Genomic DNA, 25,508 nt, shown 5'->3' on the forward strand with positions numbered 1-25,508 from the left:
TTAAAAGATAAGCGGCAGCGAAAATTAAAACGAGTCAAAAACAAAAGTGAAAAAAAAAATATTGTCTCTGAAGAAATGTCTGAGGAAATGATAAAGAAAAATGAGGTGCAAAGAAATTTGCGGTTAAAATATAAGCGGAAGCGAGAATTACAACAAGGTAAAAACGAAAGTGAAGAACAAAAAAGCGGTTACTAGAAATGCGATAACGAATAAAAGAACGAATCAAAAATGAAAGTAAAAAGCAAAGAAATATTTAGCTATAAGAGAAGCGACAGCGAGAATTACAAGACATAAAAACTATGCCAAAGGTTACATGAAAATATGAGAAATCTAAGATGTAAATCAATCTGCTGCTTAACAACAAAACATTTCTGTTCAACATTTTCAAAAAAAGAGTTATCATGTCCATATTAGGGGGTCCCATCCAGTCCATAAAATAAATAACTTATACTAAATCTAAGACTCTCCAAAACTTTAAAATTTGTCTTTACTATAGGATTAATACTTTAAATTATACTTAAAATATACTTTAAGTTATACTTTAAATTATAGGATACTTTAAATTATAGGATCTCTCATAACCTAACGGATGGTTTGGAAGAAATATTGTGAGACATAAAAACTATGCCAAAGGTTACATGAAAATATGAGAAATCGAAGATGTAAATCAATCTGCTGCTTAACAACAAAACATTTCTAACCAGCATTTTCAAATTCACTATACAAAGTAACAAACAATAAATAATAAATAATAATAAATAAATTAATAATAATATAATAAATAATATAATATAATATATAATAAATAATAATAATAATAATAAATAAATAATAAAAATTATATTTAAACAAATAAAATGCGGGATAAAAAAAAAGAGTTATCATCTCCATATTGGGGAACCCCATCCAGTCCACAAAGCAAATAACTTATATTAAATCTAAGACTCCCAAAAACTTAAAAATTTGTTGTTACTAAATAATTTCTTTTTTAAATAAACCATGACTTTCAATATCTTTCACAATATTGTCCAAACGATAACATAATTCAATAGCTTCTGTAATGAAAGAAAACGTATTCAATTTGTATTCTGAATGGTAACTTTGATGCTTAATTTCCTATGTGATTAAATGTAAGAAATAAAATCAACAATAAAAAAAAAATTACCCGAGTTAGTATGCAAAGAAGAATCAGGAGACGTGTGCTCACTGCCACTGTAACTATCCACACTTTTTGGCTCGTCTTCTTCATTATCATCATCGTTGTCGTCTTCTTCCTTGTCTTCCCTAAAAAGTTTCGTTCAAAATAAATAATCCCACTAAATATGGATAGATAGATTGATTTTTATTTCACACAAATATAAACAACCACAAATAATCAAATTACGCCAACAGGGAGCTAAGCTCGAAAAGATGGCTATTAATTATGACTTTAAGTTCAAATACACGAAAAATAAAGATAAATATGACAAACCAAAAAACATCATAACATATAGAAGGAGAAGGACAAAGAAGGCTACCCCAGCATGGCAAATTCCAAAAAGAATACTAAAAAAGCATATTATCAAGTAGAATCAGCCCGCCATCAAAGGTTAATAATACATCTACTAATTTAGTCTTTAAAAGTGATCAGTTATTAAGATTTTTAAACTTAGTATTTAATTTAAGATTTGCTATAGAAGGGCTTTGGTGTCTTATTGAAAATTTATGTCTTTCACAGTTAGCCGAGGGGATTCTATACGCGCCAAAACGAGCCGACGAAGAAGCGAGTGGGCGGAAGGGTGACAAGAATATGCGATTCATAAAAATAAATCACTGGAGACTGAATATAATAATGCCAGAGCGATAATTGCACATCCTTAAGTTGACTAAGGCTTAATATATTTAGAAATAAAAATAAGTTTTTTTGTTTCAGAAAGACTTAGAAGTCACGCAGGACGATGAAAGAAAGCGCCAAGGATTCTTATGGCTTTATTTTTCAATATCTGGGGGAAATAAAATGACCAGGAAATGTACTTAGGTAAATAAAGGGGCAATATCTTAGGTATGATTCTATTAAAGAATGATGAAGAATTTTAATAATTGAAAAAGGAAAAACATACTTCAATCAATGTAAACAGCTTAAATTTTGGGCTAATTTTATACGGAGATGGTCAGAATGACTACGGAAAGATAGAAGCTCATCAAATCACTAAATATCTATATGTCTTAACCCTTCTAATTCTACACCCAGAAACAACTAACTCATCAATCCCAACTTTAGCAACTCCTTGCTCAAATCTCCCAAAAACCATAAATTCTATCATAGACAAATTCGGGACTAAACGATTACAAGAAAACCACTGGATAACTGAATTCATTTCAGACGCCAAATTCTCGATCAATAATGAAGGGGTTTTAGCTTCAATAGATACCACTGTATCATCTGCAAACATAGCTTCTAGGCTATCCTTATAGGATAGACAATTAGGGAGTATATATATATATATATATATATATATATATATATATATATATATATATATATATATATATATATATATATATATATATATATATATATATATATATATATATATATATATATATATATATTAAAGATAGTAACGGGTTCAAGTATAGGCCTCTGGGGCACTCCAATATCATCCAGGGAGTTAGACTGAGACAGATAGCCTCGGACTTCTACTTGGAATCCGCGATTTTGTACATATGATCTTAATAAATCCAATACTCTTCCACAAATTCCGGAGTTATTCAATTTTTAAAACAAAATGGAATGATCTAGAGTATTAAACTTTTTCATATCATAAAAAATACATGATACATAATTACCGTTATTCAATGAATCATTGATTTTAAGCAAAAGGGCTTCAACTGCTTGTTCAATAGAAAGACCTGATCTAAAACCAAAACATTAACCTTATCAGTATAAACCTTAACCTTTTCATTTACAGTAAACAATTACTTTCTGGATTTTTTTCTTTAGAGTAATTTTAGAGTTAACTTTTAGAGTAAAGTGCAAGGGATTAAGCAGGGTCACCCCCCCCCCCCTCATATACAACATAATTTATGTTTGTTTTAAGTTTTAATGATACTCCTTACTTTCAGCTGAAAAACTTGTTTTTTGAAAATAGCATTTAGATCAGTTTGCAAATAATGTTATCAATGAATTAAAGTAAAAACAGAATGGTAAAATCACCCCACAATAATATAATAAATTTTCCCCATGGTAGCTTCTGTCCAAAATTTTACGGATTACCAAGACTACATAAACAAAGTATTTCCTTAAAACCTATCATAGCATATACTAAAGCCACCGCTTCTAATATTGGGAAATGGCTTTGCACAGGTTTCAACCTATACTGTATTCCCAAAATTCTTACATTAGCAATTCGGTAGATTTAGTTGAAAAACTTAAAGAGCACAAGTATATCAGAAAACACGATAGTTAGTTGTTTTGACATTGTTTCCATGTCTACGAATACAGATGTGGCTATTTCTGAGCAATTACTAAAAAACAAAATAGAAGAAAATTATCACTTAATCGAAGATTCAGCGACAGGAATTGATTGCAAAGTTTTAATGACCCTAGTTAAAATTTATAATAAATTTTCAGTATATTTGCAGTCCCATGATTCCTTTTATCAGCAAATAAAAGAGTCAATGGGAGCACCTCTATCCGGGCTACCGGCGAATATTCATATCGAGAACCTCAAAAATCGGGCTTTGAATTCACATTGTTTAAACCATATCTATTGGGATCGCTACATAGATGACATAGTATTACTTGGGAATTATGGGGAAATTGAACTCAGCGCATTTCTTAGATCATGTCAATACTTATGGCAGAAATTTACAGTTTACCATAGAAATTGAAAATAAAACATCGTTTTTAGATGTGTTTATTATTTGTATTATTGATAAGCTGGATTTTACTATCTACAGAAAACCAACGCAAAACAATAAATCAAATCACCCCCCACAAGTTAAAAGAGCAGTCGTAACTCCTCTTCACTGATCGTACCCTGAACATATGCTCCGATTCGCACATAACAGCAGAAATAAATTTTATCATAGATATTCTTTTTGGTAACAGATATCCCATTCTTTTTGTCAATGACACAATTAACCGCAGATTAAAAAAGAAAATCCAGTAAAATCGAAGATCTTTCACAATGTGAGGCTCTTGATAAGCCCTCAAATATAATCTATCTTCAATACATCCCAAAAATCAAAACAATTTGAAAAATGTTTGCACAAAAAATAATCTGTATATAGTTTTCACTATTAATTTTAAAATCCAAAATTTCTAAAACTCTGGTAAAGATAAAACCCCAGTTACTCGCCAAAGAGGGGTTTATCAAATACCATTTGAATACCATTTTCAGTATATATTGAAATTATACTGAAAATAAATCATAATATTTTTTAAAATAGGAACTTTGGGGAGTATTCATTAAATTCTTTATGCACAAATTTAGTTAAAAATGAGTAACAAAATGTTTTACTAAACTAATAGACAATAGTGGTGAGCCTGTACCAAAAAGGCCTTCGAGGCTTGTTGCCAAAAAAGCAAGATTAGCTTTGAAAGCGTCTTTTTTTTTCATTTGAATGCTTTTTATCATCTCACCTCACTTTATTTATCAGGCCTGGTTGAACTTCGTTGAAGTAATGACACTAGGGCTAATTTAAAAGAAAAAAAAATTGGTTTAAAGTTCACATTTTACTATAAGTTTCTTTTTTTTTAATTGTTGCTTGTGTTGTGCTGAGGACAGCACTTTGACATAGAACCAAAATATTTACTGAATGTAATTTCATTGTCTTGAGAAAAAATCGTTCCTATTGTTTCTAAGTGTGTTTCTTTGTCTATCATTTGCCTGATTTCTGTAAGAAGTAAAGTACTTAGTATGATGATGCTTCTTAGACTTAGAGATTCCATAGATATAGTCTTAAGAGAAGAACAGTATGGTTTTAAGAAGGGGGGGGGGGGTCAAACCCCCTAACAGCACAGGCGGTTTTGTGGGGACGGAGGCGACACTTGTCCAAGGCCCAGAAATTTGGTAGTATGATGATGCTTCTTAGACTTAGAGATTCCGTAGATATAGTCTTAAGAGAAGAACAGTATGGTTTTAAGAAGGGGGGGGGGTCAAACCCCCTAACAGCACAGACGGTTTTGTGGGGACGGAGGCGACACTTGTCCAAGGCCCAGAAATTTAGGGGCACACAATTTCAAATAAATAATCAAACGGCTATTATCATTTTGTATTTTTTTTTAATTTTATTGAAATAGAGCCGAGGGCGTTGTTATTACATGAAAGTAAATAAAAATTGTTAATTAATTAATAGAATTGAATTAAAAACTACTTAAATAATTATAGTCAGATTAAAATAACAAAAATTAAGAAATAAATAATTAACTAATCAATTGAAAATAATTTTCTTGAATATTTTGCTAAAATTTGGCCTGAAATTATTTTGCCCTTATTTTTAGGAAATAAGAGGGGGGGGGGGCTAATCACGATTCTTCCCCGGGCAAAAAAAAGGCCAGAACCACTATTGCCTAGCACCTCCCCTGAATACAGCCTAAAGCTTATTAGCCCAATTAGAAGAATTCTTCATTATTGCAACAATAAGTCTCATGAAATATGAGATGCATTGACACTTCAAACGGAAGCCAATAAATCCATTAACCGACTTTTAAACATCAGCTTACAGGAAGTATTTAATATCTTCAGATTATGCATCACTGTCGGAAGCATAATAAATCAATATATAAGAAAGCAGTCTTCACAAGGCGTTTTCTCGGGACTCGAATAATTACCACTACCAAGTCTACATTTTGCATTTCATAATAAAGGAAATATTTTACGGTAACGAAATGTAAGTAAGGAGCAACTCGGGCAAATAGTTAACAAAACTCTAAAAAAAGTTTCCATAACAATTAATATTTCAAAAAAATTGGCATTTTCCGCTGATTCTAAATATAAGAATTCCTTAAGGTTAATGTTACCCATCGATAGCTACGTGCCTCTGAAAATTTGCCTGATTTTCAAAAAAGAGGGAAAACAGTCCTAAAAGTCAAGCAGTCTTTATGAAAATCCACCATCAGATTCAGCATATCAGGGAACCCAGCCGTAGAGGGCTCTTATATATAAATTAAATAAAAAAAAAACAGGTTTTTTTAACTGAAAGTAAGGAGCGACATTAAAACTTAAAACGCAAAGAAATTACTTTGTATATGAAAGAGGCTGCTTCCTCATCAGCGCCCCGTTCTTTACGCTAAATTTTGACTCTATCTCTCAATTCTTCTTTTTAAAACAGTAAAAAACTTTAGCGTAAAGAGCGGGGCGTTGATGAGGAAGCAGCCTCTTTCATATACAAAGTAATTTCTGTGCGTTTTAAGTTTTAATGTCGCTCCTTACTTTCAGTTAAAAAAACTTGTTTTTTTTATTTAATTTCTGAACGTTTTTGAATCAATGCATGTTTTGATTTTGGCTCTCCGCAGAGGAATAATCAAAACGAAATTTGCATATTATTTTTTTTTTTTGGCTAAATGGCTTTCTCATAATTTTGATCGAATGATTTTGAGAAAAAAAGAGCGGGGGACGAAGCCTAGTTACCCTCCGATTTTTTGGTTAATTAAAAAGGCAACTAGAACTTTTAATTTTTTACGAATCTTTTTATTGGTAAAAGTTTTACGTAACTTATAAATTAGCTTACGTAAAGAACTTTTGTATTCTCATGTTTTTATTACATATATGAGGGGATTCGCCCCTTCGTCAGTACCTCGCTCTATACACTAAAGCTTAAATTTTATCCCAATTTATTAAGAATGACCCCTGAATCACAAAAGCCGTAGAATAAATCGTTGAAATTACTAAAAATACTTTAGCGTAAAGAGCGAGGTATTAGAAGGAGATGAGCCCCTCATATGGGTAATAATTTCTGTTTGTTTTAAGTTTTATTGCTGTTCCTTACTTCCAGCTTAAAAAGCTTTTTCACATTTATTTTTTAATTTTTTTTTTAAATAATGCTAGTAAATCCTGCTCTCCCTTCATAGAAATTTTCTTCTCCCATGACAAATTCTCGATGGAAAGTTCCCCCAGCATATCCCCCTCTTCTCAACCCCTCCCCCAACCAAAAAAATCCTCCTGAAAACGCCTGTATACTTTCCAATAACCATTGCTATATGTAAGCACAGGTCAAAGTTTGTAACTTGTTGCCCCGGGGACTGTGGGGGAGTAAGTCGTCCTCAAAGACATAGTTATAAGGTTTTTCGACGACGCTGAATAAAATGGCTATCTCAGAATTTTGATCCGTTGACTTTGGGAAAATAATTAGCGTGGGAGGGGGCCTAGGTGCCAAATTTTTCTGGTCGCTTAAAAAGGGCACTAGAACTTTTCATTTCCGTTAGAATGAGCCCTCTTGCAACATTCTAGGACAACTGGGTCGATACGATCACCCCTGGGGAAAAAAAAACAAACAAAAAAACAAATAAACACACATCCGTGATCTGCCTTCTGGCAAAAAATGCAAAATTCCACATTTTTGTAGATAGGAGCTCGAAACTTCTACAGTAGGGTTCTCTGATACGCTGAATCTGATGGTGTGATTTTCGTTAAGATTCTATGACTTTTAGGGGGTGTTTCTCCCTATTTTCCAAAATAACGCAAATTTTCTCAGGCTCGTAACTTTTGATGGGTAAGACTAAACTTCATGAAACTTATATATTTAAAACCAGCATTAAAATGTGATTCTTATGATGTAGCTATTGGTATCAAAATTCCATTTTTTAGAGTTTTGGTTACTATTGAGCCGGGTTGCTCCTTAGTACAGTTCGTTACCACGAACTGTTTGAAATATGTAATATTGTATTTTTCGCCAGAAGAAAAATCACAGATGCGTGCTTATTTGTTTGTTGTTTTTTCCCAGGAGTAATCGTATCGAATCAACGGTCCTGGAACATCGAGAGAGAGCTTATTTGAACGGATATTAAAACTTCTAAAGTCTTTTTTTAAGTGACCCAAAAGATTGGAGAATAACTAGCCATTGAAAGGTCCAATAACAATGCCTCTAGGAATTGCATTACCCCCACAACCCCTGGAGAAAGAGCTGTAAGTTATACCATTCACCTATTGTTTAAATATAGTATTTGTTACTGCAAAATATACTTACATTTTTAGAAGGGGGGATTTTCCGCAGGGGTGGATTTTCCATGGGGGTTTCGGGAGTGAATTTTTCAGGGAGGAGGGAGGGGGATTTCCCGGTATGATTCGAAAACGATAAGAACCTAAATATAAAAACAAGTTTTTCAAAAGAAAGTAAGCAGCAACCTTAAAACTTAAAACGAACAGAAATTATTCCGTATATGAGCTCTTTACGTAAAAGTTTGACTTTTTGTCACAATTCTTTAAGGACGACTCCTGAAACACAAAGGTCGTTTAATTAGAACAATAAGAGGCTTTTTAAAAAGTACTAAGACATTTTAACAGAAAGAACGAGGCGTCGAGGAAGGGGCAACCCCTTCATATCCGTAATAATTTCTGTTCGTTTTAAGGTTAAATGTTGCCCCTTACTTTCAGTTGAAAAAACACGTTTTTTTAAATTTAATTACAGATAAAGACCTCGTCACTTCATCTTTTTTTTCACCGCAAAAGCAATTGACTGCCTGTGAATTTAGCTTTAGTTTGACTTGACATTGACCAACTTTCACAAGTCACACCCTATAAAAGTAAAAGGTTGCCCACCCTCAATCACCTCAGCACTACTGCGTCTCCGGAGCAGCCACATGTGTACGTCTCGGAAAAACATCTTTTCCGCCGCTCGCAGTGCAATTCCACCCCATCTCGTCAGCACTACCATTACGTGCGGCACACGAAACTTGGTAAATAAGATTTTGAAAGCGGGTGACCACTCATTAAAACCACAAAAGGACCAATACATCTTTGCCGTCAGTCACTCACAGATTTTTTTTTTTTTTTTTTTTTTTAGAGGCGATCCGGACTCCTTACATCCTAAGATTCAACAAGAGCTAAGAGCTCATATGGCACTTGTGACGAAGCAAGAAGAGCTAAGAGCCAAGAGATCATATGGTATGAGCTCTAGCAAAATTCTAAGAATCAATAGATTCATTTAAAAGGAAAATAAGAGGCCTAATGTCGGTCAGGATTTAAAATAAGAGCTCTGAGTCATGATGTCTTTCTAAATATCAAAATTCATTAAGATCCGATCACCCACTTGTATATTATAAATACCTAATTTTTTCCAATTTTTCCTCTCCCTTTAGCCCCCCAGATGGTCGAATCTGGGAAAACGACTTTATCAAGTCAATGTGTGCAGCTCCCTGACACGCCGACCAATTTTCATCGTCCTAACATGTCCAGAAGCACCAAACTCGCCAAATCACTGAACCCCTTCCCCCAGCTCCCCCAAAGAGAGCGAATCTAGTACGGTTCCGTCAGTCACGTATCAAGGACATTTGCTTATTCTATCCACCAAGCTTCATCCCGATTCCTCCACTCAAAGTGTTTTCCAAGATTTCCCCCTCCAACTCCGCCCAATGTCAAAAGATCTGGTCGGGATTTGAAATAAGAGCTCTGAGACATGAATTCCTTATAAATATCAAATTTCATTAAGATCCGACCACCTATTTGTAAAATACTAATACCCCAATTTTCATGTTTTCCAAGAATTCCGGTTTCCACCTCCAACTCCCCCCAATGTCACAGGATCTGGTCGGAATTTAAAATTAGAGCTTTAAAGCGCAAGACCCATCTAAATATCAAATTTCATTAAGATCTGGTCACCCTTTCGTAAGTTACAAATACCTCAATTTTCAAAATTACCCCCCCCCCCTCCCCAACTCAACCAAAGAGAGCAGATCCGGTCCGATTATGTCAGTCACGTGTCTTAGACAGGTTTTAAGTATTTTCTAAGATTTCCGGTTCCCCTCAACTGCCCTCCCCCCCAATTACGCTGGATACGGTTGAGATTTAAAATAAGAGATCTGAGTCACGAGGTCCTTCTAAATATGAAGTTTCATGAAGATCCGATCACTCCTTCGTAAGTTAAAATACGTCATTTTTTCTAATTTTTCAGAATTTACTCCCCCCCCCCTAATAGAGCGGATCCGTTCCAATTATAAATCACGTATCTAAGACTTCTGCTTATTTTTCCCACCAAGTTTCATCCTGATCCCTCCAATCTAAGCGTTTTCCATGATTTTGGGTTCCTCCACCCCAAACTCCCCCCAATATCACCAGATACGGTCAGGACTTAAAATAAGAGTTTTGAGACACGATATGCTTCTAAATATCAAATTTCATTGAGATCCGATCACCCGTTCGTAAGTTAAAAATAGCTCATTTTTCCTAATTTTTCAGAACTTTTGAACTTGCAAAGGATTTTCCTAATAATCCGTTTTTGGAAGGATCCACCAATGGACTATAGAGGTGTCCACAGATACGTCACGAATGAACTTCATTTGACCATACATGTTTTAAATGTATATCACTCAAGGATTCTAACCGTGGTGTGATCTCCACGGTTAGCGCATTGTTTCCAGAGAAACAGCTCACTATGTGAGATAAAAATAGCGAAAATGTGCCAAAAATACTTCCATTAGTAATTTTTTTATATTAGTAGAAACAGTCAAAATTAGCAAAAAGATTTAAATGATCCAACAGTGATACATAAGTAAAACAATTCATTTTTATTTTGCCTAGCTTTACCAACTTTCAAGGCAGCAATGCTAAATAAGTTTAACTATATAACATTTGTAAACGTAACGTTTTACAAAATCGTCTGAATTTGTTCTTCGTAACCATGACTATTTCTGTTATACACAAGTAATTTGGTTTCGAAAAACTCACCTTTCGCTGTTTTTGCTTTGAAGTCTTTCTAATTTTTTGGCAACCTTGTACGACCCTTCAAGCTTAATTTTCTCTTCCTCAGTCAATTCTAAATGCCTCAGAAGTCGAATTTCCCTATTAGAAAGAACCAAACTCTTCGCCTGGGTTGTTGCCAATTTTTGCTTCAGCTCAAGAATTTCAAATTCTAACCTCCTCTGTTTTTTCCTGGACTTCACCTCTTCAGGATCTATCAACGCTTTCATGTTTTCTTCCACAAGCTCAGCAAAAAGAGGCCGATATTCAGGTTTCATTTGTTTATCAAGGGCTTCGTAAATTGAAGGTAAAGGAAGGACATCATGAACAGCGTATAGTATCATGTCGCGTGTAAGCGGTCGACGGGCCCAAAATCTGTGGAAATTAACCAAATATATATATATTTATAATTATTGTCACAAGTTTTCAAAATTGTCAAAATTGAGCTTTCGAATAAAGAAAAATCATTAAGAACTTAGAAACAAAATAAAAGTAACACAAAAATCAAATTTCTGTCAAAAGCGGTCAATAGCAAGAGAAACATTTTAATGTACTATAAAAAGATTTTTTTTTTCAATTACAACACAATAACATTATCGAGACAGTTGAATGACTGATTCATATAAAGTTTTCTTTCATAAAAATATTCAAAAACATTTACAAGCATTACAAAGACTAGAAAGATTGAAAATTGAACAAAAATAGAAATGTATATTACTTGCAATGAATTTTGGCATAAAAATCAGAAAATGATCATTGAGCCTTCGAAAAAAAAGAGCCAGCATAGTCCTTGCCTGGGACATGCATATAATTTCATTTTTGGTGAAAATAATTACTAGCGGTTACAACATTTTTCTGTTTCAAAAACCGATTTTTCCAATCACAACACCATTATAAACTTTAATGAAGATACGGGTTAAATGGATGGAAAAGGTTGGCCTTAATTTAGTCAGTATTTTTGGTGTTTCAGATTTTTTTTTTCTTTTTTAATAGTGGAACTTACGGGTTCAGGACTTGAAAAAAAGTCAAATTTCTTGATGCCCCATTTTCGTCAGTGTTGCCACGTTTAACCGTAAAATAAATTAGCAAAACTAATTTGTTAGATTTGACGACGCCTTTCGTCCATAAAAATTCAAACATCAATCTGTCGATTCTTGATGGTAATTACATCTTCAAAGGAAAACTAAACATTCTTAAGCTATTTGGTGCCATTGGTTTTTAGCTTACTATTTTCTGATGTTTTACCCACATTTCTTTTCTTTAAATTTAGCAACCACTATCAAATATTGCATAAGAAAATGTTTCATGAAAATTACAATTTTCGATTTTTTCACAATTTTTAAGATACATATAGCTGTGTAAGTTTCCATTTAACCATCTTAAATTCCAACTTCGCTCCTTGGTATTCAATAGACCCAGAAAAGATTGTGAGAACAAATATTTAGTCACATGTACAGGAAATGGATCACATGAATTAGACTAGTGTCTACGATTTCTAAGGGTCTCAATTCTAGCACTACTAATAACCCAGATTAAAAGCTGCATTCGTAAGATAAAATTCGCTTAGGAATTTAAAGCTCGAGAAAAAGGAATGCTAAACCCAGAATCTTCGCGCTATCGGCGTAGGACGGGTTAATGGCAGGTTTTTAGAGACCCTTCTTCCGCAAACGAAGATTGGAATCTTAGAAATATGTAGCTTAGTATCTAGATGTAGTTTAGCAACATACAACATATTTGGCTTTGCATAACAAAGGTATCAATTTGGTGTAAGTCATGAATGTAACAATGTAAAAAGTTGGTGAGTTGAAAAAAAAAAGAAAAAAAAGTAACCTACCAACACAAGACAGTTTTATGTTACTGCGTAAATACTCCTTTTCTGAAAATAAGGTTAAATACCTGCATTAGGCTAGTTCTGAGGACATGATCAAAGTTTTTTTTTATATTAAAAACATCCTGAAAACAATTGCCAGGCAGCAATAAAAATAGCAAATTTACAAAAGAGCAACTACTGAATTATATCTCAAGAGGGGGTGGGGGGCAGAACCAAAAAGGTGCCTAAGCTCTAAGAGTCTGGCTAGAGCCGCACGAATGAGCAAAATTACAGAATGCTAAGAAGAAGAATCATAAACGCAGATTACGCGCATTATCGGCATAAATCAGTTTAATAATAGGGCTCAAAGGCTAATGTCCCTAAATTCACTGTAAGGTTAATTTTCCTATGCTATGAAAGCAGATCTTACTTTGTAATCTGAGCTGTCACAAAAATTTCCATTTTACAAGTGATCTTAACAATAATCCAAAATTATGCTGATTAGATTCCCTTTGTTTTTCTAGAAATCGAAAAAGGACTAAAGTGAACTTTAGGGAACAAACAAATCCTCCGATCCTCACACAAGAGTATACGCTACGGTGATTTTGAATTGTAGTGATTTGTGATAATGTTTTTTTTTTCTTTTTTTCCTCTGTCTGAGCTGCTTTTAATAAAATGTTCTCATGGAAGAAGCCAATGCGTGACTTCTTGTTAAAAGGTCCGAAGCCTAAAAAAAAAAGAATTTGAAGAAATCAAAAGCACTACAAAGTCAAGACAGACTCGGAATAAAATAACCCGAAAAATCTAGACTTTTGTAATTTATTCCTCCACGTTTTATTTGTCTTTATTTTCGATTTTTGTAGGGCTTGGATAAGAGCGACTAAGCCGAAATCCTTTACATATTATAGCTCCTTTTCAGATTGATGTAGCCAAACCAAAATAGGGGATCTCAAATATAAAACAGTGATTCTACATTTATTTATGAAACAAATACAATTTTATTTATGAAACCCCACTTTCTGCCCCCTTGCTGGAAACATACCCAGGACCTTCAAAAGCCACGAGGCGTATACTCCTTCTAATAATATGGGAGGGTTGTCAAGCATTTGTTGTTTAGCGAATTTAAACTGTTTATCGACTAGCTCCAAGGAGTAGTCATCCATTAGCAGCCTGCCAGCAGGCTATTTTAAAAACAATACCCAAAACAATAATGTGTCTTCGTCAGACCGGCAATAACCGAAAGATTATATACTGCCAATGACGATAACAATTTCCGATGATTGACTAGCCAAGCATAAAAAAACACAAAAAACAATAATTATACAATTAAAAAAAATTTTGATCCATCTATAAATATATGTACAAAAGGGTGTAGTCAAACTACCAAACATAAGAGTAAGCTTTGTACAGTTAGGGGTTAAAAAGGATCAACCGACCGTAAGGGCTGCCTTTATTTTTTCTGTTTCTTTTAGCATATCATTTATGTAGTAGCCCAATTAAAAAAATATTTTATAGCCTTTTTTCTTCTTACTAGTTATAGCTAATTCGAGTCAGGACTTCAACCCAAAACCCTGTTTATTTATTATTTTCCTAATGTTTATGTACGTATACAAAGAGTAAAAAAAAAACTTTGACAAAGGAAAGCTTATTCTATTTTATTCCAATTAATTATACTTTATTCCAATTAATTATACTTTTAATTATACTTATTAATTAATTATACTTGTTGGGTCCACTTAGGCCCTAAGCAAAGTAGATATGAAATAGAAATCCCCCTTCAAATGGACGACAAGGCATTCCAAAGGGGGCAGAAAGTGGAGGTTCCGTAAACCAGAAGAAATATAGTGAGATTTTTATTTGTTTCATAGACCTATCTAAAAATGGAATCCCCAGAGCTAGGGTTGTAGCCTATCTTAAAGTTAACTTTCTGGAATGGAGTCCTCCAGAATCGTCTTTGGCAATCGCACAACTATCTATATCTCTACATCTTGGTTCAATTCAATGAATAGAACCAAGACAGTGATTAAACTCATTCAGGTCGATTCCAAAAAAAAAAAAAAAAAAAAAAAAAAAAAAAAAAAAAAAAAAAAAAAAAAAATGAACAGTGACAAATTGTATTTTGTGCAATTATTAGAAATTAGCATCACGACTTATATTAAGTTATAACCTAGCTGAAAACGGTAAGAAAATGGAAACGAGCAGAAGAAAACGGTGCAAACCTGGTATCCCTTCGATATAATGCCTTTGCCTGGTCTTTATAGGGGTTCGCTGGAATATTCAGAGCCTCACAAAGAGCACTTAAGCTTGTCGACTTGACCTTGTGCACCGGTTTTCCCAGATCTTGTAGCTGCAAAACTGCATGCGCTGCCTGAAATGAAGACCAGATTTATTTAGGAAAAACTATCAAGACAAATATTGACAACATCATTCTGTTTGCCTTTTGTCCTTTTTCACCCTCTTTTTAATTCTTATTTATTTTATATATTTCGCTTCTTCTGGCATTGTTTATAAAATATATTGTTCTATTTGCAATGTATTGTGCTAATTGCTGGTACATAGCATGAGCAACCACAAGCATTTTTGTAAGGAGTGTGGGTGGAGCTCGCAGGAAGAAATATTCTGGAGGGGAGAGATATGAAACAAATTTATCAGCGAAATTGCATTTTCTTATGGAGTGCTATACAATATCTATCCTTTGCGTATTTTTGTATGGGTTTGGGGCACAGAAGCCTAGCTCTAGATTTTTTTTTTGGGGGGGGGGGGCAAGATGGATCCATATCCAGATAGTCAAGGGGCACAAGCTACATAATTTTTATCCAAATTATTAGAGGGTAACTGCCCCCTACCCCTTCAAAACAACACCCCTAGTAGGGTATAGGCTATATGCTATAGCAATTGAAAAGACGTTGTTGCGAAATATAATTTTTACAGAAGCAGTAAAACAGAAAAATGTGCCTGTGATTTTTGACAAAGCCTATTTAAGGTCCTATTTGGGAATTGCTTTAAAAAATCATTTCGATTAAGTTCAATGAACTTAAAATACGGTAATGTCTAACAGTATGGTTTATTTTTCAAGGATGTCAAATAATTTCATACTACTCCCAAAAAAATTATTGAATATCAGTTTCAAAATACTATTATAGTCATGGCTTTACGTCCATAAATAAACTAGATGTCATATTGTTTCCACAAGAATTTATATTTTGGTAAGAAACTATGGGCCTATTCAGATAGCCATCAAACTATTGACTATTCAATATCTAGTCTATTCCACAAGCTTAAATAGGCTATGAAACTGCTAACAGGTTATTTAAGGACCAGTTGTGCGTACAATGAAAATTGTACACACAAGATTGTCCCTATATTGTCCCTACCTGGCTGGGAGGCCAGGGACATTAAATGCAAAAACTGTATTTTAGGCCTGATTCTTTCCAGGAGCGGTCCTTTCGTATCTGTACATGCACAAGACGGTGATAGTGGTATGTTCCCTCCTGAAATAGACCCTAAAAATCTGTCTTCCTCCCCCTTCTTAAAAGAACAATAGAAAACAAAGGTCACAAAAAAAATTTTTGCGGACAACAATCTCTTGGAAAAGTCACATGGGTTCGGACCATAGGTCGGACGAGCATTGGAGATTTTTTTTTTTTATATATGGGAAAAACAATCGTGACATCAAAAGCTCTGACATTAAAATACTGACATCCTGACATAAGACATTTGTGGCAAAACCGAAAGTTACGTAGGTTACATATCTTGACAACTAAATAAGATAAACGAATTATATTTAACCATTCCGCAGCGCTGGGGTTAGATCAGTGGTCCCCAATGGATTTTAGGCCATGCCTCACCTAGGCTTTTCTAAAATCCTGATGCCTTCTCGTGATATTTGAATTACTTTACTCAAACTTTTACGCGTATTCACCCGAAGGAATCTTAAATCGACATTAACTTTGTATCTTTTTTCGAATTGTCCTTTAGGCATATTTTATGCTATTTTTTAAGCATCATATACTATTTATACCACATTTTCGTCTGTATACAACAACTCTTATACAGTTCATGACCACCAACACAATGCCATGCCCTACAGGTGGGGCCTGTGCCCCATGTTGGGAATCATGGGGTTAGACTGAGGAATGAGCGATACGTGTAAGTGCCCCAGGTAATTCCTATGCTCCCTTTGAACTATCCTAACTAAGATGCCCCTCCCTTGTAGGCAGGTCCCCATGGTAGGTAGTATACACCATTGCATTAGCTTCCATAGATTAACGCCCGCAAATAGCTTAGCCCTCGACCCCCCAACCGAAATCCAGGTTAAAACCCTTGATGAAGGGCTGAACACTTTAACTATCACGCAACTATTTTAAATGCGAGAAATTGACAAGGAACAAGATAATGAGTCGAAATCAAATCGCGAGAAAATACCACGAGATGGTAATTTAAATTTCTTTGCTAAAGGCCAATACACTTCCGGATATTAGCTATAGTTTGTAACTTTCGCTTCCCAAAGATTTTTTTTTCTTTTAGCAATCAAGCTGAGAACAAAAAAGGACAATACTTAACTCATCCTGTTTAGACCGCTTCAAACCACAAAAACCACACAAACATGAAAAAATTGTTTTACATAATAGACTTAAGTGAATCAACCTTTCTTGATGACACCTAATAAAAATACTATTGTCATCGCAATTTTTGTAAAAGTTTTTGAGGAAAAAAATTGAGAAAAAGGAGGTCAATTTTAATGTATGTTTAGTTTCAACTTGTACTTGTTTCAATTTCCAAATCAGTGCGAATGCTTCAGTAAGAAAACTGAAAAACTGAAAGATTAGAAAACTGATTAGAAAAAGAAAACTGAAAGATTAATTTCAGCAACAGTTGATCACAATGAAGTAACTTTTTTGTAGCAGTAGCAGCATTTATATCAAATATATTTTCCATTTACAGTTGCTATGAGATGCTGTCGACATTTGGGATAGATTCAGTGAGCCGATCACTCTCCCTAATAAGACCAAATATTCACAAATTACTGGTTAAATAAGAAACACCTCTCAAAATTGCCTTTATTTTAAAAAAAGAAGAGAATTACCCTTCCCCTGAAAATTGTTGGCATTTACTTCAGTTCATTAAAAGGAAAATTGAAATGGCAGCCCTCTCGACTGATTTCAGGTCAGCTAAGAATGACATAAATTTAACTTAAGTAATAACTGCATATAGGAGGAAAACTGCCATCACAGAAAGATGGTGGCCTTTTTCGTAATTTCAACCCATCGAGCCAAAAAAAAAAAAAAAAAAAAAAAAAAAAAAAAAAAAAAAAAAAAAAAAAAAAAAAAAAAAAAAAAAAAACTTTGAACCTGTGTGACTTTTCCAAAAGTTTGTTGTCCGCAAAAACAAAATGTTCGGCCTTTGTTTTCTATTTTTCTTTTAAGAAGGGAGAGGAAGACGGATTTTTAGGGTCTATTTTAGGAGTGAACATACAACTATCACCGTCTTGTGCATGTACAGATATGAGAGGACCGCTCCTGGAATGAATCAGGCCTAAAATGAAGTTTTTACATTTAAGATCCCTGGACCTTAAATGCAAGCTCCCCCTTACCTCTTACGACGAAAAAATATCCTACGTTTCTCCCTCAAGTTTTTTGCACCTCTTAGTCACCTTAATACCTTTATTAGGGGAAGGGAACCTACTCCCTTCGGTAACTGATAGACTGAGAGTGTGAAAGTAGCTTTTGACATATTATATTATTTATTATTTATAATTATATTATATAATATTATTATTATATTATTTCCACTTATACCTAAGAGCTAAGAGTTAAAAGAGAAAAACATAAAAAAGGGAACTTGATAATTTATCAGATAAGCATACTAAGTAGTTTCTTAACAAAACAATGGGCCACTGAATTATGGGTGGCTGCTCAACAGGCTAACCACTGCATCGCTGACCAACCACTGTGTTAAGTAAACAGTTCGAAACAGTTCGTAGTTCGTAAACATAAATCAAACAGTTCGTAGTAACGAACTGTAGTAAGGAACGACCCGGCTCAATAGTAACTGAAACTCTAAAAAACAGAATTTTGATACCAATAGTTACATCAAAAGAATGGCATTTTAATGCTGATTTTAAACATATAAATTTCATCAAGTTTAGTCTTACCCATCAAAAGGTACGAGCCTGAGAAAATGTGCCTTATTTTGAAAAATAGGGGGGTATACCCCCTAAAAGTGATACAATCTTAACAAAAATCACACCATCGCATTCAGCGTATTAGAGAACCCGCAATGCCTCCTTCTTTACGCTAAAGTTTTTTTTTCGTTGTTTTAAAAAGTAGACTGGTGACAACGAGTCAAACTTTACGTGGGAGGATCTTTCCATGGAGGAACTTGTCATGGCGGGAGAAAATTTCAATGAAGGGGGCGCAGAACTTTCTAACGCTATTAAAAAAGAAAACAATGAAAAAATAAATATGAAAAGTTTCTTCAACTGAAAGTAAGGAGCAGCATTAGAACTTAAAACGAACAGAAATTATTACGCATATGAGTCACCTCCTCGTAATACTAGCTCTTTACGCTAAAGTGTTTTTAGTTATTTCAACTATTTAATCTGCGGCCTTTGTAATTCAGGTTTCATTCCTAAGGAATTGGGACAAAATTCAATTTTTAGTGTAAAGAGCGAGGTATTGACGAGGGGGTGAACCCCCCTCATATACGTAATAAAAATATACGAATATAGAAGTTCGTTACGTAAGTTAATTCGTAAGTTACGTATATTTTTTACTAATGAAAACGTTCGTAAAAAATTAAAAGTTCTAGTTGCCTGTTTAAGTAATAAAAAAAATGGAGGGCACCTAGGCCTCCTCCATCGCTCCTTTTTCTCTCAAAATCTTCCGATTAAAGCTATGAGAAAGCCATTAAGCCCAAAAAAATTAATATACAAATTTCGTTTTAATTATTTATGTGCGGAGAGCCAAAATCAAAACATGCATTAATTAAAAATGTTCAGATATTAAATAAAAAAACAAGTTTTTTTTAACTGAAAGTAAGGAGCGACATTAAAACTTAAAATGAACAGAAATTACTCCGTATATGAAAGGGGCTTTTCCTCCTCAACGCCTCGCTCTTTACGCTAAAGTTTTTTACTGTTTTAAAAAGTAGAGTTAAGAGAAAGAGTAAGGCTTTAGTGTAAAGAGCGGGGCGCTGAGGAGGAAAAGCCCCTTTAATATACGGAATTCGTTTTAAGTTTTGATGCTGCTTATTACTTCCAGTTGAAAAATTTTTTTAATTTATTTTCTCATTTTTTTTAAATAATGCTAGAAAATCCTGCGCCCCCTTCATGGAAATTCTCTTCCCTCATGAAAGATCCTGCAAAGTAAACCGCTTCCCCCACCCAATCCCACCCCCACGCGAAAAAAAATCCCCCTGAAAACGTCTGTACACTTCATAATAACCATTACTATATGTAAACATTAGTCAATTTTGTAGATTGTAGCCCCTCATTCGGGACCGTGGGGGGTTAAGTCGTCCCCAAAGACATAGTTATTAGGCTTTCGATCAAGTTGAACAGATTGGTTATCTCAAATTTTTGATCCGGTGACTTTGGGGGAAAATGTGCGTGGTAGGGGGCCAATGCCCTAAATTTTTTTTCACTTAAAAAGTGCACTAAAAATTTTAATTTCCGTTAGAATCAACCCTCTCGCGACATTCTAGAACCCCTGAGTCGATGCGACCACCCCTGGGATAAAAAAAACAACAAAAAAAACAAACAAACAAATAAAACGTAACCTGATACGCTGAATCTGATGGTGTGATTTTCGTTAAGATTCTATGGCTTTTAGGGGGTGTTTCCCCCTATTTTCCAAAATAAGACACATTTTCTCAGGCTCTTAACTTTTTATTGGCAAGACTACACTTGATGAAACTTATATATTTATAATCAGCATTAAAATGCAATTCTTTTGATGCAACTATTGGCATCAAAATTCTGTTTTTTTTTAGAGTTTCGGTTATTATTGAGCCGGATCGCTCCTTACTACAGTTTGTTACCACGAACTTGCTATGAGCAGCGAGAGAAACGTTATTAATATTTACACCATGGGAACTAGTCATCCAACTTCGCTGGATTATCGGTCTTTTAATACTGCCCTTCAAATTCTCAAACAACAGCGATTAAATCTGTTTAAGAAATTTTCCGATGATGTAAAATTTCTGTTAGTTCACGAACATGCAATCGTTGGTAAAAATGGTAGCCAACAACTATTGTTTGGACGTTAGAAAAGGACCCATACCTTGGGAATGCACAAGTAGTGAAAATAATTCCCGACATAAAGTTGAAGCATTAGTCATTGATCTTAGAAATTCCCACAAGCACATTATCCTTGGGGTCACTTTTACCTCATTGACATATTCTGTAGGTATGTGTGCAGGGTACAATACGTTTTATGTGATATGTGCTATAACATATTAGGTATTATTATGTAGTATATTACTACATAATATTATGCACCACATAAGAACAAGGAATAATAATTAACGTCTGTGTATTAAGCTGAAAGTGTTTTTTTTTAACAATTTTTCTGATTTATTAAGTTGAAATGGCTTCAACGTACTACTCTTTATTCGCCGGGCCACTTCCCATGGAAGGAGCTGTCGTAGAGCTTTGGAGGAGGCTCATTAGTTTGGGAATTGAAAGTTGCAGTGCCCTTTTAGAAGTCAAAAGAGATTGGATAACAAGCAGCCCCTCCCCGTGCCGTTTTAACTCCCATCCCAAAAGGATGTCCAGTCGAAATATTAGATAGCCATAATAGTTATATATATATATATATATATATATATATATATATATATATATATATATATATATATATATATATATATATATATATATATATATATATATATAGCCATAATAATTTGTTCAAAATAGTCAAAAGACCCAGCTACTGTACCTCAGGAGATTTATAGATCAGTTTTTATTTATAAACCTCAGGAGATTTATAGATCAGGAGATTTTTAGCTTTTTCCCGCCTTTCATTCAAAAACTGTAATTAAACATTCATAGAGAATTTCTCATACAATTCAAATCACTGTTGAAGAATGAGCGCAATATTCAAAAACTAGATAACGCAGGAAGGAGACTTTAGACTTATAACGTTGATAGAAACTTCACGACTGCTAATATTCCTCATATTTTGCATATTCATAACATATATTTTTCTTGTCTTGAGGTTCTCTTTCCCCCTCCTCCCCCCAAAAAACCTGAGATTTATAAGTTTTTTTTCCAAGTTTTAGTTTTTGAATCTCCTGCCCAATTATTACTTTTCTAGGAATTGCTGGTAAATAGTTTTGACAGTTTCCACTTTCCTAACAAAAATTGTTAGCCAATAGTTGGGAGGTAGAAGAAAAAAGCCTTTGATAATAAATTCAGTCAGAAAACATTAGGCAATAGGCTTATAGCCAGGTATTGCATCAAACAGTTCGTGGTAACGAACTATAAATAACGAGCAACTCGGGCTAACAGTAACAAAAGCTCTAAAAAATTGAGTTTTAATAAAAATTAATGCACTAAAAATTGCTTTTTATGCTGATTCCAAAATTAATAAAATTATTTGAGTTTCAAGTTACCCATACACAGCAAAGCCTGAGAAAATTCACCTGATTTTCAAAAATACACTTTACTAAAGGAGGCCCTAGACAGTTAATCCTTCTAATCAAAAGCTTCCGTCAATCGATTGGCTCAAGCATGATTGACCGTCTAGGGAACTGTTTGACGCTTAAGTCAGCATTGACAGTGATTGATAGAAAGCTTGAATCACTAAATCATTTTGATCAAAAGCAGTGTGTTAGATTAGCTTTGGCCGAAATTAAAGGGTTGATTGAAGGGTCGACTGAAGGTTGATTAAAGCACACGTCAATGGATTGACGGAAACTTTTGATTAAAGTGATTTACAGTCTAGGGCCTCCTTAAAAACAACCCTTATTTTGAATTTCTGTACTGGTATTTAGAAGGCATGGGGGACTTCACCCCTACTCAATTTTGTTTCTGCTCGTTTTGAGTTTGACTTGGTTGTAATTTCTGTCCGTTATGGGTGTTTAATTATTGATGGTGATTTGTGGTAGTTTTCTGTTGGAAAACGATTTTATTTTATTTCTACTCATTTTTTAAATTTCTTTTTAAGTAATTTATGTTCGTTTTTGACTGACATAGTCTTAATTCAATGGTAAAGAAAAACAATTTTTTTAAACCCTTTCGTTTGTTACTAAAATAATCCATATTCTGGCTTAGGCTACTATTTGCGTGTTCGACAAACATTTTCAACATTTTTCGATAATATACGCCCTTTTGAAAATCTGGACACACAAAGTATCCCTTTATTTAGTTTTACACCTACTTAGGTTTCCTAGAAAAATAAAACTTACTACCCTTTCTAAAACATCGTATATATGCTATTGTGACAACCTGGATGCACAAACGCTTTTTGATTTAGTTCAATTTTAAGAGTAGAAGTTATAATAGTAGTAGCACTGAAAGTTACAGCTTAATGCCCTCAGTTGTTCTAGATATTGCTGAGACTTCTTATTGACAACCAGCATACATATTATGCCTCTTGATTTAGTTTTAAGGCAAAAAAATTGTCCGCGAAAGTTTCTAGTTTATACAATTTTCCCACCTGGACCTTGGCAACCTGGTTGAACTTAAGCTATTTTGATTTAATTCAATCGTAACAATTATGGTAGCAGTAACAGTGGGAGAAGGAGCAGCATAAGTGCCATTGCTGATACACCCTTTTCACGATCGGCATACTCATAGTGTTTTTTGATTCAATTCAGCATCCCCCAAAACACTCCCTGACAGCTTCATCTTAATACCCTTAGCTTCAGTAGTAGTAATAGTTGCAGTAGTAGTAATAGCAGTATACCTATAAATTCCTTTGATTTAAAAAAAAAATCCCTCTAAACACAAACTGAAAGATTCAGCTTATTTCTATAAACACTTCCTGGGCATTACTGATATGTCCTTTTTGACAACCTACATGCACATATGGCGTTGGACTTAATTCAACACTGTCTCAGCACTCCCTGAAATTCTTACCTTAACAATCTTAGCTTTGGTAGAAATATTAGTGGTAGTAGTGGCAATAATAGTAGCCTTAGCAGTAGTAGTAACATGCAAATATTGCATTATGGTTAGTTTAACATCAATTACAACAAGCCCTGTAGGTTTAAACTTCATACTCAAAGCCGTTCCTAAGATATTGCTGATACGCCCTTTTGACAACCTGTATAAACAGTGTATTTTGATTCAGTTAAACTTCCTAGTCAATACCCCCTAAAATTTTCACCTTCATAGCATTAGTCTTAGTTGTGGCAACAATCGGAGTGTTGCTTGTAGCAGTAGCGGAAAAAATAGTCGTAGTAGCAACTGTATTAGCTGTAGTAAAGTAGCAGTAGTAGTATATCACCTTTTGGTCAGTTGAAAATACCCCTCATCAGAATCAGGAAGTTTCAACTTAATACTATAGGTAGTTGTTATAATACTGTCAATATACCCTTTCGATAGCTTATATGCCAGAATGTGTTTTAATTTAGTTTAACACCCCCCTTAACGTGTCCTAAAATTTTCACCTCATACCTTTACCCTTAGTATTGGCTGCAATAGAAGTAGTTGTCGGAGTAGCAGTAGTAGTGGTAGTAATATTAATAAAAGCTTCCATATATTGCGTTTTGGTCAGATGATGTCCCCCCTAAGCATTCTCAGAAAGTTCTGACTTAATACCCCAAGCCATTCCTGAAAAACAGCCCTTTGACAACCTGCATGCAATTAGTGTGTTCTGATTAAGTTTAACTTTCTCCTAAACATTTTCTTAAATGTTCACCTTCATACCCTTACTCTTAGAAGTACTAGTTTCATAATAGTAGTAGTGAGGGGGAGTAGTAGAATTAGTCATGCTGTTTTTGTAGCATAAAAGTGGTAGCAGTAACATTAGTAGCAGTAGCAGTATGCAGGTATTGCCTTTTGGTCAGTTGAACATCTCCCTCGCCATACCATGGATTTCAGCTTGATATGGTAAGCCGTGGCTAATATATTGCTGATACGTCCTTTTGACGTCCATTTGTATGCACATAATATGTTGTGATTCAGTTAAACGTTCCTCTCAACATTTCCTCAAGTTTTCATCTCAATACCCTCAGCCTTAGTAGTAGTCGCTGCAGAAGAAGTAGTAGTAGTGGTAGTAATAGTAGTAGCGCACGAATATTGCCTTTATGGTCAATTGACCATCCCCGTCATGATTTCCTGAAGGTTCCAACTTAATATCCTCAGTCATTCCTCTGGTACGTTCTTTTGATATCCTGTATACACATAAAGTGTTTTGATTTAGTTCAATACCCCCCTCAATATTCTCTGAAAACATCGCCTGAACACCCTTGACCTTTTTGAACATTATAAGTCAAACATGCCCCCTTTTCCCAATAACAAATACTGTAAGTAAACAATAGGTAAATTTCATAACTTACAGCCCCTTGGTTTGAGGGCACTGGGGGGCTGACATCCCCAGAGGCATAGTTGTTGGACCTTTCAACTTATGTTGAATGAAATGGCTGTCTCAAAATTTTTATTGGATGTGTTTGGCGAATAAAGAGGATTAGGAGCTGGATTGATTGCCCTCCAATCACTTTTGATTATTGAAATGGACACTAGAACTTCATAATACGTTGCGCAGTGCACACTTCGCTCCTTACTTTGGTTAGTTCATGGTCCCCACAGCAAATTATGAAAGTTTTTAAGTTCGTACTTCAAGCCGTTCCTAACATAATGCAGATAT

The 25,508-nt window shown here is 34.4% G+C and overlaps 1 protein-coding gene across 2 annotated transcripts in view; it reads right to left on the reverse strand.

Annotated features, from left to right (window-relative positions):
* The window catches only part of LOC136032760 (egalitarian protein homolog), a 90,866-nt gene that overhangs the window by 10,324 nt on the left and 55,034 nt on the right, over positions 1–25,508 (reverse strand). For both annotated transcript variants that reach the window (XM_065713107.1, XM_065713108.1), the window contains exons 4-6: positions 14,910–15,058; positions 10,869–11,255; positions 1,166–1,284 (exon numbers count right to left, since the gene is read on the reverse strand). In XM_065713107.1, coding sequence (XP_065569179.1) covers positions 1,166–1,284; positions 10,869–11,255; positions 14,910–15,058 — 655 coding nt within the window. The remainder of the gene's footprint in view (positions 1–1,165; positions 1,285–10,868; positions 11,256–14,909; positions 15,059–25,508) is intronic.

Source organism: Artemia franciscana, chromosome 11 (assembly GCF_032884065.1).
Source record: "Artemia franciscana chromosome 11, ASM3288406v1, whole genome shotgun sequence".
In the NCBI taxonomy this organism is placed as follows: domain Eukaryota; kingdom Metazoa; phylum Arthropoda; class Branchiopoda; order Anostraca; family Artemiidae; genus Artemia; species Artemia franciscana.